This window comes from Guyanagaster necrorhizus, assembly GCF_019112545.1.
Source record: "Guyanagaster necrorhizus MCA 3950 unplaced genomic scaffold BT62scaffold_34, whole genome shotgun sequence".
Lineage (NCBI taxonomy): Eukaryota > Fungi > Basidiomycota > Agaricomycetes > Agaricales > Physalacriaceae > Guyanagaster > Guyanagaster necrorhizus.
In genome coordinates, this window is record NW_025064913.1 from 134,656 (window position 1) to 148,168 (window position 13,513).

Genomic DNA, 13,513 nt, shown 5'->3' on the forward strand with positions numbered 1-13,513 from the left:
ACAGCTAGGAGTTAATGTTTCCATGACATCTGATCAACAGTTCATTCCATTGTCATAAACCCACAAATCTTGCTTTCCCACATAATACTCGTCTTTGACTTCGCAGAGAACTGACATGGCAGCAAGCAGTCCCCGAGAACATCGTAGTGGAAGAGGGCATTCGAAAACACCCCCCAAAGACCGGCAGTTGGTCGTTTCCTCCCACCATATTTGCCCTTATGTTAGTCCATGAAGAACCATATCACCGGCTCGCAATTTGAAGGTCACTACTACTACTACAGCGAGGTGTTTCTTTTCTACGACTGGGTGAGGATTTCGCCATCGTCTCTCTCAAAGATTCTTATCCCCATAGCTGAACGACTTCAGTCTTGGTCTATTCCCCTCCTCATAGCCGACGGTTCATCCCTCAGTGAATGTCACGTCTATTTCTGTCCACAGGTTTGCCTGTTTCATCAGCACCAAAGGAGCGCCGGCAACCAACGCCGAGACTAGCGATTAACGCCTTCGTTACGCAAATCATTCTCAGCTCGGGTATATTGTTGCGAGAAGAAAAGCGTCTACATACAAGCGAAACGTTCATCCGTCTTGTGAATACAAACACCAGCCCGCGTTTCGGAGCGATACTTACCAAGGGGGGGAGGGGGCGCCTGTTAAAAGGTTAGAAGACGCTGAAAAGAGAAATTCACCTGGTCGGTGCTCATGTATCATGTATATCCTGCGCCGTGAAGAGAAGCGCCCATTTCCAAGCTTCGCTATTGGCGTTTGAGCTCGATTACCAGATGAATTATGTTCCCTGTAAATTTGAAGACCAGTCAGCCCTCAAGCTCAAGATTCATCGACATCTTCTTGGGGTTAAGAAGACTCTGCCGCCAACTGGATACCACTCCTATTGGACGGCACTCGTTGGTAATACATCAAAGAGAGGTGATATGCCGGGTTTGGATGGCGTCAAAGGGGGATGTCGGTCAATAAAGTATGGTATCATCTGTGTACGATGATATAGACAACGACGTAGCAGCCAGGACAACTCACAACTCCCGACAACCCTGCGTGATCAATCACCTTGTTTTCGGCCTCATCACAAGTCTCGTCCTCCATGACAGACTTGGCATTAACTAGGACGACAACCTCCTCCAAGGAGTGACCCACCTCCATCATCCTCCTCGTCCAATCAATCGCCATATCCGACCTATCGACCTCGGTGCAACGAACCTCGGAGCGATTCAGAGGTACGACGATCATAAACTGTACGACGCATACATAGCTATATATTATTAGCACTGTCGATGTTCGAAACGGAGGATAATCGTCCTCCTTAATGGATGGAGGAGATAAAAATGTGCTTCATTGTGCAACGAGGCAACGAAAAAATGAGCCTCGTTGACTCGGAGCTGAGGGGGGGCCGGGTCTTGTTTTCCCACCGCTCCCGGTGAACCAAATATTTAAGATGCGGGCAGGGCAAGTACCGTAACACCCATCACAACAGTGATGTGATCCCTCCGCTCGTAGGCATCAAGAGCAGGCAAGTACTCGCTCCACCTACAGCACAGGTCAAAAATCGTTTTCATCGAATTTGCACGGCTACGGTGGATGTTACAACCCAGACGGATCAATTCCGCCAGCGTCCCAAGACACAATCTTGCCATGGATTGTGTCCCCTCGGTCCCCGAGTCACTTCAGCCCAAGACTATCAAGAAGTATCTCACGTACATCAAGTCCCTGCACACAAGATCTTGGTATGCCCTTCACAGCCACTGACACTCCCCACTTGTCGAAAACGAATCAAGCGTTATCACGGGGGAGAAAAGATCGAAAAGCCCCAAGCAGCCAGCCAGTCACCCTCTCTGTCTTGTAGGCAATCCTCGTGCACCTGTCAAGCCTGGCCACTCAGTTATCTATGCTGCCTGCTGTGTAGGCCTACTCCGATGTGGAGAAATTCACAGCCCAGCAGTCCTCGACGAAGCCATTCACCCCAACATTTCAGCTGTCCCAAACATCATTCCGATTCCTCCCTGACGGGGATCCATCCTTTCCCCCCTGGCTCTAAAACGCAACGCAACCCCCTTCCGCAAAGGCGTCTCCATTCGGCTGACAGCAGTAGCACCCAAGGCACCTCTTTCCTGAGTCTCTTCCCCCTTTTCCCTCTCCCGATGAACCCCTTAAACCCATAACGCATTCAATTTTTTCCTCTCCGAAATTCGTGAGGCTCCCACGTCGGCAGGCCTGCACCCATCATTATATTCTGGTCACAGCTTTCAGCGAGGAGGAGCAACAGCGGCCGCTGCTTGATTGTTGGCGCAGCGATACCTACAAGCTTTCAAGAACTCGTTCCCCAATGTAACTCGCATTGACCCCGAAGCCAACGCAACTAGTCAGTCTAAAGCATCAGTGAGAGAGAAAGCAACCCACACCCCCATCCGGGGTACAGGTCCATGTTGCACGATCAGCGGGGCGAGAGAAGGAGCATCCCAGACGACAGACAGCAGTGGGTATGCACGAAAGGGGGCCAGGTTTGGGCGATCAGTCTCTCCCACGCATGTATACTCGGAATCCCAACCCACGACGGCGTTCGGCTCCCTTACACCCCCCCTCCCTACTACACATGGGTGACCTGACAAGCGCTACCAATGCCCGGGTACCGTGCACTGGATATCAAAAGAGTGGCCCAAAGCAAGCATTTTCACATTCAATCCGGGGGGGGGAATATTAGAACAAACCTGGATGCAAATCCACTAAGTGCATAGATGGGTTCTTAAACCGTGCAACTCGAAGCCATCCTCCCACGCAGTTGTGTGTGATATATTGGGCGAAAAAGGAACCAAACCAAGTACGGCCTCGAAACCCCCGTTTCTCGCGCCCTGTCACCAAAAAGCCCCCCCCGATACCCCAGTAAATAGAGAGACTACACACCTCACACAGTTCATCTGGACAGCTGGGTAGGTGCTCACGTATCAAGCATCCTGCGCGCGAAGAGAGAGAGAGAACACCCGTTTCCTTTCCTTTCCCAAAGATTCGCTTGCATGGAAAAAAAAACGGCTTCTTCTCCATGACACTGTTAGCTATGATCCTAAACAAATACGTGTGATCGCTAATATCTTTTGCAGTGGGGTTGGCAGCAGGAGGAAAAGACAGATATTCAGGGGACAAATCGGTAAGAGAAAGATGCGTTAAGACTGAGGAAAGATTTCAGATCATCTTTGTTTCTGTCTGGCATTGCCCTTGAGCTCCATGAATTAACGCTTCATCGACAGGGCTAAGAAGACTACACCACCGATCGTATACTATGATTGATGGCCTTACGGAGACTCTCAGTCGAACTTTGGAGCAAAACAGACCGTTGACAAGCGTATCGTATACGAGAAATATACGTCAATGGTATCATCTGTGGACGACGCTCAGAAGGGATAGACGACCGGGGAGTAGCAGGACAGCTCACAGCTTTAACAGCCCGCGTGAGCATCCATCCACACTGTTCGGTCTCATCACAAGGTGCGTCTTCGACTTTGCATTAATCAGGATGACAACCTGCTCCAAGCGGGGACCGAGACCCAGCAACGTCCTCGTCCAATCAACCGCAATTTCCGACACATCCACCTTGGTCCAACGAACTTCGGATCGATCCAGGGGAGCGAACACGGTGAAGGAACGGAGGCGGCAGGTATCGGGTACGGGTGTCATACCCCGGATGAGGATCCGACTAGTCAGTGAAAAGAGATGCGACTCACGCCCTCCCCTCGAATCCACCAACACCGCCTTTTCCAACCTCGGCGCACGCCCGACGAGCTCATCCACACCGGGCAACCACGAATCCGCTTCCAAGGTGAGAGGGTAAACGAGCTCTCTCAGGCTCTCCAGCGAAATCACACCATCCCTCCCAAGCAGATACCTTATCCACCTCGGATGAAGATGCCCGATCCCCACCTCGAGCGTCTCCAATTCGCCACACAACCCACCCCGCACCCGACGGTCGCCAGCCCTCCTGCCAACAGTCATAACATTCAGCACCAACCCCTTCAACCTTGGCATACACCCAAAGAACGCCCCCAGCTCCGCAAGATTGCTAAAATACACCCCATCAAGCGTGAGGCTCGTCAGCCGGGGCAGTACACCCTGCACGCCCGTTCGCACGCGATGCCTCTCATCCAAATACATCTGCCCCGCAAACTCGGCGCTCCGCAGCGCCACGAGCAGGGGCAGCACCCGCGGCAAGGCCTCCTCCGTCCACGCGTTTGTGCGCATCCCACCCCCGTGGCCCAGGGGCAGCCGCCGCTCAAAGATCGTGAGGCTCTCGACAAGCGGGGCTTTCGGCGTCGGGAACCGCGCGCACCGGTTCGTCTCGGAGTGCGGCTGGGGCGGGTAGAACGTGACATGTCGGAAGAGATGGTGTTGGGACCGAGGGAGGAAAGCGCGGGAGACGAGGGCGCACGCGGAGAGTGCGGAGAGGTCATCGGCGAGGTGGTCGATGATGAGGTCGTATATCTCTGGGGGCATGTAGGACGGAAAGATGGGAGCATGGTATATGTATATGTATATGTATATGAATGTCTGAGAGATACAAACGCGCTGTCAGGGCACCACGATCGTTACCAACCCCCTATGGATCGTCGTTCAACGTTAACCCACGTAATCGATTATCCGTCTGTGGACCTCATCCTGTTACTCGCGCATATCTCCCAGCTTTCCAGTAGCCGCAATAAGTCCTGTCCAACAAACATTCCTGTCAGACACACACACACCCGAACAAAGCGTTTGAATGTTCGTAAGAAAGGAAAGATGCGTCTCGGCAAACGCCGGTTGAATGCTCCCGTGCGCTACCTGTCCCCTTTTGGTGATCTTCAGGATGAGGGTTACGCCAACGTTAATAACGTTTATCCTTCACTTGTTCGACACCTACTGCGCCCCAGTGTTAAAAGTCGTTCCTATCAACCCCAAATATTACTACCTCATGTCCTCCCAAGCAGGGTGAGAACGACACGGTTCAGAACGTTCAAGCTTCAAGGGTGTTTGTGTCGCATAAATCAAGGCACGCTCAAAGTACCGCAGTCGAGTCCATGCAGGGAATTGATCGCCCCTACATTTATGCTCCCGGAAAACGCCGATCTCTCATCCAGAGGCATACCTCTACGTTATGGCCCTTCGCGAGCCGAGTAGGACTAGGGCTTGAAGAACCGATTCAATTGAACGTACGGACCCTCATGGATCATTCCCCCCATTCCCTCTCTCCCCTGTTAACCCAGGCCTTAACAAGCGCGTACCGTGCTCAGGTCAGCATATCCTGGTCCTCTCAGCATCGCCCACAACTGCTCTATTAATAACCACCGGCATCTCACCCGCCCCTCGTTGGTTTCATTCCCTCCCTCCCTCCTCCCCTTTGTTTAGCTTTCTCGAGAGAGACTATCTTAGCACGACACTCCCTCCATCTATTGTTCGGGTAGGAGACAGGGGCGCCGCTCCCTTCTTCCCCTTCACATCGGAAAGGGACGCAGCAGCCAGCCCCATCGCACGCGCGCCTGTTCTTCATCTTCGGCCCCCCCCTCGGACTTTTCATTCACATACCCCTCCCCTAATCCCCCCTCTCCCCTGCGGTTCGCCGCATAACTAGGACCGGTCGATACCATTAGTCCCGAATTCCTTGCGAGATAAGTCAATCACCACTAGTACCCCCAGATTATAACGACTATTATGGCTTCGTAAACAGAAAAACAAAAAGAAACAAAAAAAAAAACTTGCCTAAGCACCGGATGCGGACTGTTGGGAATATTGTATTAAGAAACGATTCTCAACCTTGCGAGCTCGTTCATCACATGACAAGTCCAACCTCCCGAAGGATGGTCCGATCTGTTCCCTCCAACTTGATGATAAATCCAGACAAGACGAGCATAGACTGAATAGCCAAAGGCCAAAGAAACTGAGCGCCTACGTACAACACAAACCAATGCCCTCCACAGGAATTGAATCTACAACCTCAACATCAAAACAAAAAAATGTTAAACGCACCCTAGCCCGACCCAGACATCAATTTATTAAATTCAGAGATAGCTTAAACCAACATCGGCGCTAACTCACTCCCAAGCTCAGATCCCTTCCATTCCGAGGAGCGCGCGCAGCAGAAATTTCCCGAACGCGTCTTAAGTACCTCGAACACATTTTCCGTCCCTCCCGCACAACACTTATGCTTCCGGGCACCGGGAAAACGCCGACCTCTCATCTACATGGTCGTATACCCTCTACGTTATAAGCCGAATAGAACTACTACTTGACAACCGTGGTCGAACACCCTCGGATTGGAATTTGAGTCGTCGTCGTCTCTCAATCTAAGGTTTTTTCTTTTTTTCTTTTCTTTTTGCCCGGATCCAGGTGGAAGTTGTCGGTTTCGTTTCGCGCCGGCCTTGCTTGGCCTCGTCGTATCATGCAAAAACCCAGCGTATTATTAACCCACAATTCTTGCTCGCCCTCGCAGGGAGTCGTTCCTGTCCAAGGGGAAGACAAAAAGCTTCCATTCCTAATACTCGAATGATGATGCTCTTACCCTCCCCCCCTCCCAACATGAGTCACGGGCTCCGAAACGGTGGTTAAATAAACCTCACTGGCTCAGGAGCAAAAAATTTAATCTACGCTTTCTCAAGCGCAGTCGTATACCTCCGATCATGATCCTGAGTCCACCACTACAAGAAATTGGCTGAACCCACTTCCTTTCTACGCAATGGAACATTCCATACTAGGGACATCAATGTTGCTTACCACCGTAAGAGCTGTGAAAAAAAAAAAACACCCATTGGATTGTAGTTATTCAGTACGATCTAAAGTTTGCGACCATCCATATTTATGCCCTCAAGTTCCGACATCAAAATATAATATGTTCAAGCTATGTGGTGAAAAAAAAAAAGAGAGAAATCTGAGGCTGTTATGTATTCCAAGTAAAATATGGGTTTGTGTTATGTACTCTTGCTTCCTCATCTGGAAGCCCCCAACAAAAAATGTCTTGAGTCATGAGTTACTTTCATAGTCCAGTATATAAATTTTTCTAACAATATTTGTTTCATTTTTAAATTACTTCATAATATTTTCACAATGCTTGAAGAAAAACGCTCGCACGTCCATATGGGGCATAAAGTATATAACCCACTGGCAGGAATGCTTCTGCCAATATAGAACAGGTTGATTGGACTATACAAAGCCAAGCCTCGTAAGGACAATCAGCTCGATTCTCCTGCCGGTCCTAATCTACCAAGGCGAGCAAACGTGAACTCTGTATTATTATCATTATTACAGTGACACGCCGAACAAATTCGGGTTCGCAGAACAGCGCATGGCCCTCCTACTTCTCTCGTATCCACCAAGATGCCTTCTTCATAAACTCCTCATGTTTATCCAATTCCATTAACGTGTCCCCCCACAGCAAGTCCCTCGACACAGAGTGCAAAGCCTTCTCCATCCTGCGTACGAATGTCCTCGCCACACTTCTGATGCTTTCTGGAAATCATGCAGATCGGGGGAGGGGGAGGGGAAGATGGTAATAGAATAAGTGTGAGGATCTCCGGTCGCATGGGATCACACCGAGCGTGATATTTGCCCGGCCGTAGGGAGCGAAGCGGTCGGGGTGCAATGATACCTCTACGGGACCTGGGTTCGGAAGGGTCAACGATACGCAGCCAAGGGAAAAATAAATAAATACCAGCCAATGACAATTGCCCCAAAACAAAATACGGCCTGGCTGGCCTCTGATTCCGTGCTCGCGAGCGTTTTGAATAAGCCTACCCGACCCCAACTCGACCGCCGATCAAAGAACTCCCTAGCCTCACCTCATACCGTCAGAAACCCCCGCGCATACCCCGAGCAGACCTACCATATACAGACTCTCCAGCAACTGCTTATCCCCCCAACTGGTGAGCCCCGTTCAAGCCCGACACGAACACGACGGGTGGTTTTCCTGGGGTGCCGGCAGCCTCAACGCACCAGGCGATAAATTGGCCAGACAGTATTGGCTTGGGGGAGGGAGGGGTAATTTTTAAAAGTAGTAAGTGGGCGTGAATCCATTATTCACCTCTTTCATTTCGTAACGTTTGCCTGTGAGACGACTCTGGATGCGAGGCCTGGGGAAACAAAAAAAAATGGAGTCAGTTGAACGGAGAGGGTTTCTTTTGGTTAGGAAATGGTAAAGTAAAGTTTCGAAGTAAACCAGCGCCGCGAGAGTAGGGGGACCGTCCGATGTTAAATGAATATCCATCACTCTTAATGTTTGCTGGCGTTCTGGGTAATCACCTCATCGATTGAATGCACGCTGACCAAGTTCGGGCCACGGATGATGGGAAATGCGGACGAGGGGGTGTGGTGTTCAGATTCCGTTCAATGAATGAAAAGAAGGTACTGGGTTCAGGAAAGAGAGGACATGCAGGTAGTTACCATTACAGAGAATACGTACTCGTGAAGTCACCGTATGGGTGTGGTCCTCCACGAGCGAGAAACCCGTTGAATCACTTAGCGCATCCTTTCCTGGTGGGATCTCGTAGATGACTCCTATGGCCGCAAACTGGGTGCGGGGGGTCAATCTAGACTTCCATGCCGGTGAGAATAATCATATTCGCGTCCCAACTTACAGACAACTTGAAAGCAGCTTACGTTTGTCCAGTCCAAAATCGATGACGCATAGATCACGACAAACATCACATCACAAAAAGTCAACCGTAAATTCCTTGAACCAGATCATTGGGCTATCGGCTGTTAATCCGACGAGGACAGATATAATGTCGCGCGCACTGGAGTGATTTACGTAACCGTCGATACTGCGTTAGGCATTTGCCCAACGATCTGCTCCGTAGTCTCCGTATCACCGTCTTCAACTTTCCTGTTTAGTCTGAGGCATGGCGATTAGATTTGATACGGGACAGTTACCTGGGTCATACCTCCCTGATCAGCAGGTGCCAGGCCATTGTCTTGGGCCTGAGGCACAGAATGGTGCGCCTACTAGTAAGATGAACGCATTGCACAAGACAGGGACAGTTTCGGAAGGAATCAGCATATCGTATAGGTACGTCAGAGATGGGGAAGAAGTCATTATGGTGTATAACGTTTACAATGGCGAACCCAAACATTCCTAGCGGCGGCACTATGGTACGACTTCATTCCCAAGCCAACGGTGAAGATGACATACCCCCCCCGGCCCGGGCCTAGGTAAGAAGGGGGTAGATTCAAGATGCAAAGTGCAGGAGGAAACCGTCTCGGGAGTAATCACTTGTTCAGGCTCGCCTTTCGGGGGTGGTTTCTAAAGGCATTCCAGAACAATAGGTAGATGAAGCTCACAGTGCTGCATGCATCATAATGCGGAATACCCAAGGAAGATCAGACAACATCTTCCTCGAGGCTCAAACAATTACCTGCAACATGGGGGAATTCAGTGCAAGAATTTTGGCGTTTTGTACACGATCATGAGGGACATGTTAGCTGAGTCTTATTTTTGAAAATTAGAGTACAATGCGGCAAAGATAAGAATAAAAAATCCATACAGTGAAGGGAAGGAGGCTCGCTGTGCGGACGGATAAAGCGGATACAGACTAGCCGTTGCGATGTGAGGCTGGACTTGCCGTCGGGATACTCAGGGCATATGTTGGATTGGGACCCTGAAAGATCGGAGTATGACTAGAATTAAATCAGACACGGGACGAAACCACCCGACTAAATGAAGCGCACCTTGATGGTGGTATTGTAAAGCGGGGTTGGCTCGGGGACTGAGGCAGATAAGATGTCGATGGATGACTGAGCAGTCGACTTGGCATCGTATGAAACGCGTCCATCGACATTGTTCATTTCGATGCTAACGCGCTAATAACTGGAGCTTCGCTGACGCGCCGCGGACTTGGCTATGATGGTCCGTCTCAAGGTATCTATCTAGAAATGGGAGTAACAGAGTCAGTAAGGAACGCGTCAACACAGTGAAAGCTTCTTCAAATCTCCAAACTAGTGAGTATGACTTGAGTCATACAGGGAGGGACTACGCTAGAAGAACGTAAAATGCTAGACGTCGCCACAAATCCGTACCCTGCGGCGATCAGAAACAAATTTTGCCTAGGAGCCCCAGAAATGAATTCTTTTGTTTCATGTAACGACGGGTGAACGAACATACCATTCGTACATCGCGTCAACTACTTCAAGAATGGTTGGGTCATGTGAGTGACGGCTTACTGAACGGTGCCTGATGTATGATGACGACCCGGTAATCCGCGATGCCGTAAAGGATGACTTTGGATCTCCCTAAAGGCGCAATCTCCACCATCATCGCGACTTAGACATGGCGTCGGTCGTCGAAGACTTCTACGAGGCGTGGAGAACAATGGGACTAGCTAAACTATAGGTCTGGGTCATTCAAGGAAGGGTGTAGGAGCTAGCGTTGAGCGGATGTATTAATCTCGCACGGAGGGAGGGGGAATCGTCACATTACTACAAACACGTCGCTGAAAATGGTATGTTCAAAGAGTTGAAGCCAAGAAGTAAATGCCGCTTACTTGCCGCAGGGTGGAAGGAGATGGGGATGAGGATGACGCCACGTTCCCAGAAATTCGAATGTTGCCAACTATTTTTGAACGGTGTACTTTCAAGTCACAATAATAAGAGTTTAAAATGGGCGAACAGAAGATCTGACGGAAATGTTTGGATGGGGATGGAAATATATAGCACGAACCAACTTATTCAGCGTTGAAGATTAATGTGGCGACTGGCGAGGGAAGGACAAGATAAGGCATTGATGGTGGCACGGGGTCCAGACTCAAGACGCGTCATAACATAAATTTACCTAAAAGCTCCCGAGCGACGATACACGTGTCTCGACTCCCGACCGGCGCAAAACGTACTTGTCTCGTATGTGAGCAGTCAGTTGGATGGATATCTCCATCAATTGACGTGCGACTTGCGGAGAATGAAAGCCCCTCAAAAAGGGCACATCCTATTATTACTTTTGATTGAAAGAAGTACGATCCACAATCTCGGAGCCTTGACGACGAGAAGATCACCAGAGCACCAAAGTCCGGGAATGAGAGGTGATTCCGTGAAGGATATGAAGTGGTTTATCAAAATAAGACCATATGGCCGAGATAATATATTCCCACTTGCCTCACTGGGTTTCCAAAGACGGAGTGCGTTCTGAGTCATTCTGCACATACGTGGGAGAAAAAAAGACCGGAGACGCGTATTATGACATTCCGAGTGATGACCCTGACTATACCGGGTGATCCCGCCAGATATGGCATGTCAGAACAATACATCCTTCTAGGCATGCGACTCAATGTTGAGCTTTACTTCATGCTGATATTTTCAGCACAGGATATTTCCGTCTCGCGCATCAATACATATTTCAAAGGTATCATTGGTTGGTTCTCAAAGGTGAGATTGTTTCAAGTATATTTCGCGGGAAGATCAGTATTACTGTAGAAGCAGTGAATAGTAACTGAATAGCAGGTTATTATCACATGCGGCGAAATACCGGTAGCCGCGACCTTTGTCCCGTGGAGGCCGTAAGGCGGTAGCGAACAAGTCGACCCTTCGACGCGACTGGTTATTCATGCCTAAGACTCATTTCAGATAAGAGCAGCATAGTTCTTTTCCGTAAAGATGGTACGCATTATTTCTCACGTAGCGACCGAGTCAGATTGCTTTTATAGGTTAAATTACTTGCGGAACAGGGCGAAGCTCCCTGGAATACTGCACGTGCATCAGTTGAAGAACTGTTCTCTGCACTGAAAAGATAGGTACCTATTATTGCCTTACTGAAGGACAGGAAGAATAATTCCCGCCTTTCCTTGTCGTCTATAATTTTCTCAGCCCTGGTGGTGCTTTATTGGAGGTTGAATGTATCCACATAAATCTAGTGATCGCTGCTCTGTATGGGTAAGTACATTATCCACCTAGAGAGAAATTTGCTACCCAGTTATATCAATCGCGACGTGAGCTCTCAGTATTGAAGTTACGGAACGCCTCAGATATCTGCATCAATATGACTGTAAGTATCGTACTCGCTTTGCCTTATTCGCAATGACCAGGCCGCAGTCGCGATACCGACGCGTCAAACGGGGCACCAGTATTCCTACAGTGTGGTTCGATAGCACCGACATTTTTTTCAACATGTCATGCATAGCCTTATGTGAGGCACTTGTAACATATCACCGTATCAATACTTCCGTCCATTGTCCGCCCATTGAGGATAAGTTACTGATCATCGAGATTGAAGGGTTTCATGGTTATAGTAGTTTGCTACACAAGTTCCCTGTGAGTGCGATCAGAAGCGCGTCTTCAGCAATTATTGAGCGTGTTGCCGCGTCATTGGTGGAAGTATGAATTAAATATCCAGTAGTTCGTCTGCGAACGGGGTTGCAAGGGTATTTCTTGGGAGGTTTATTCCTGCAGAATCATGTAGACATCCGTATCAAATCAGTTGTTACTCTAGCTGGAGGAATACTTTTGGTATCACTGAACTTTGACTGGCAAAGGGTGAACAAAAATAAACCGGCCATAAGCAACTGTTCGGCCCTCGTAACGTACGTGTGATTTCTCACATACCGACCGAGTCAGAGTACTTTTATAGGGTTAAATTACCAAGCCAATTTCCCTGTCAAAGAACTGTTCTCATGGATAACACACCCCAGAAAGAACAGGCACCTAATCTAAATCCGCCTACTTGCAAGAAAGAAAGAAAACCAAATTCCGCCTTTCCTTGCGGTCTACAATCTCACCCTTCACGTTGTCAAGCCGCGATATTTACTTACTAGCATTGTCTCCCAAGACAGGGAACTTCCACCCAGCAACTCTCTCTCGGCGTGAAGTCGCCGAAAGCGTCAAATGGTTAAGAGAAGCGCGATCACGTTAATTGGACTGTCGCGTCAGGCTCGCTTTGGGTGAATCACCACAATGACTAGGTCATGGTCATGGAACCGACGCATCAAACATCGAGAGGTGTCATTCGATCCCTCCCTGAGTAATGTTCCTCTACGTGTCTTCCTTATAAGAGGCACTACGATGTGACAGGTGCACGAATACCTCCAGCTATTGTCCACCTATTAAGGAAAAGTCCCTGAGTATCTTAATGCCAGCGCAGCATGTGCTTGAGGAGGTTTGCTACCTTTATTGGGGGGGGTTCATGTAGCAATTCACTGCGGATCGCTTTCACTGCTGACTGACTGGTGGAAGTAAGACTGAGACTATTCCGTAGTGTTTCCAACGGTAGTACATACAAAGATACTCTCATTTCTCAGTGTAAGACGCGCAAAAACGCGCTCTTCGACCGTTATCTAGCAACAGATGCTCGCCGGTGGAAGTCACGTCCATGGCTGTGCAAGGATTTGTCATCGTCCCCAACTGTTACCGCCTTCGCGCGCGACGGTCATCTTCTCTCGTTATAAAGTATTTTGTGCCCTCAAGTTTGCTTCAAATGTGAAATAATGCCCGCTAAGTGCGCAGTAAGACCCGGAGGTTTTCATTGGGTCTGATAATATTTTTTTTATCAGCTCGTAAGTACGCATTATTAGCC

The 13,513-nt window shown here is 49.3% G+C and overlaps 5 protein-coding genes across 5 annotated transcripts; 1 reads left to right on the forward strand and 4 right to left on the reverse strand.

The window, feature by feature from the left end:
• Positions 1-886: 886 nt before the first annotated feature.
• BT62DRAFT_1011102 (uncharacterized protein) lies at positions 887-1,242 on the reverse strand (the record flags this gene model as incomplete). The annotated part of the gene is made up of 2 exons (XM_043177737.1): positions 887-985; positions 1,033-1,242. The coding sequence occupies 2 exons, from the start codon at positions 1,240-1,242 to the stop codon at positions 887-889; spliced, it is 309 nt and encodes a 102-aa protein (XP_043035304.1).
• A 128-nt stretch (positions 1,243-1,370) lies between these two features.
• On the forward strand, positions 1,371-2,171 carry BT62DRAFT_1011103 (uncharacterized protein; the record flags this gene model as incomplete). The annotated part of the gene is made up of 3 exons (XM_043177738.1): positions 1,371-1,429; positions 1,487-1,864; positions 1,916-2,171. The coding sequence occupies 3 exons, from the start codon at positions 1,371-1,373 to the stop codon at positions 2,169-2,171; spliced, it is 693 nt and encodes a 230-aa protein (XP_043035305.1).
• Positions 2,172-2,660: 489 nt separating this feature from the next.
• Positions 2,661-3,380, reverse strand: BT62DRAFT_464262 (uncharacterized protein). Its single transcript, XM_043181016.1, has 2 exons — positions 3,272-3,380; positions 2,661-3,218 (listed from the first exon to the last, which is right to left on the reverse strand). The coding sequence occupies exon 2, from the start codon at positions 3,046-3,048 to the stop codon at positions 2,707-2,709; it is 342 nt and encodes a 113-aa protein (XP_043035306.1). The 5' UTR covers positions 3,049-3,218; positions 3,272-3,380; the 3' UTR covers positions 2,661-2,706.
• On the reverse strand, positions 3,025-4,683 carry BT62DRAFT_936686 (uncharacterized protein). The gene is made up of 3 exons (XM_043187173.1): positions 3,252-4,683; positions 3,105-3,151; positions 3,025-3,054 (listed from the first exon to the last, which is right to left on the reverse strand). Exon 1 carries the CDS (start codon positions 4,489-4,491, stop codon positions 3,433-3,435), a length of 1,059 nt encoding a protein of 352 aa, XP_043035307.1. The 5' UTR covers positions 4,492-4,683; the 3' UTR covers positions 3,025-3,054; positions 3,105-3,151; positions 3,252-3,432.
• Positions 4,684-7,367: 2,684 nt separating this feature from the next.
• BT62DRAFT_1011106 (uncharacterized protein) lies at positions 7,368-10,273 on the reverse strand (the record flags this gene model as incomplete). The annotated part of the gene is made up of 15 exons (XM_043177739.1): positions 7,368-7,623; positions 7,676-7,797; positions 7,847-7,883; positions 7,915-7,985; positions 8,045-8,080; positions 8,423-8,554; positions 8,620-8,692; positions 8,758-8,845; positions 8,904-8,961; positions 9,152-9,262; positions 9,553-9,636; positions 9,688-9,811; positions 10,036-10,062; positions 10,121-10,139; positions 10,180-10,273. The coding sequence occupies 15 exons, from the start codon at positions 10,271-10,273 to the stop codon at positions 7,368-7,370; spliced, it is 1,332 nt and encodes a 443-aa protein (XP_043035308.1).
• Positions 10,274-13,513: the final 3,240 nt, after the last annotated feature.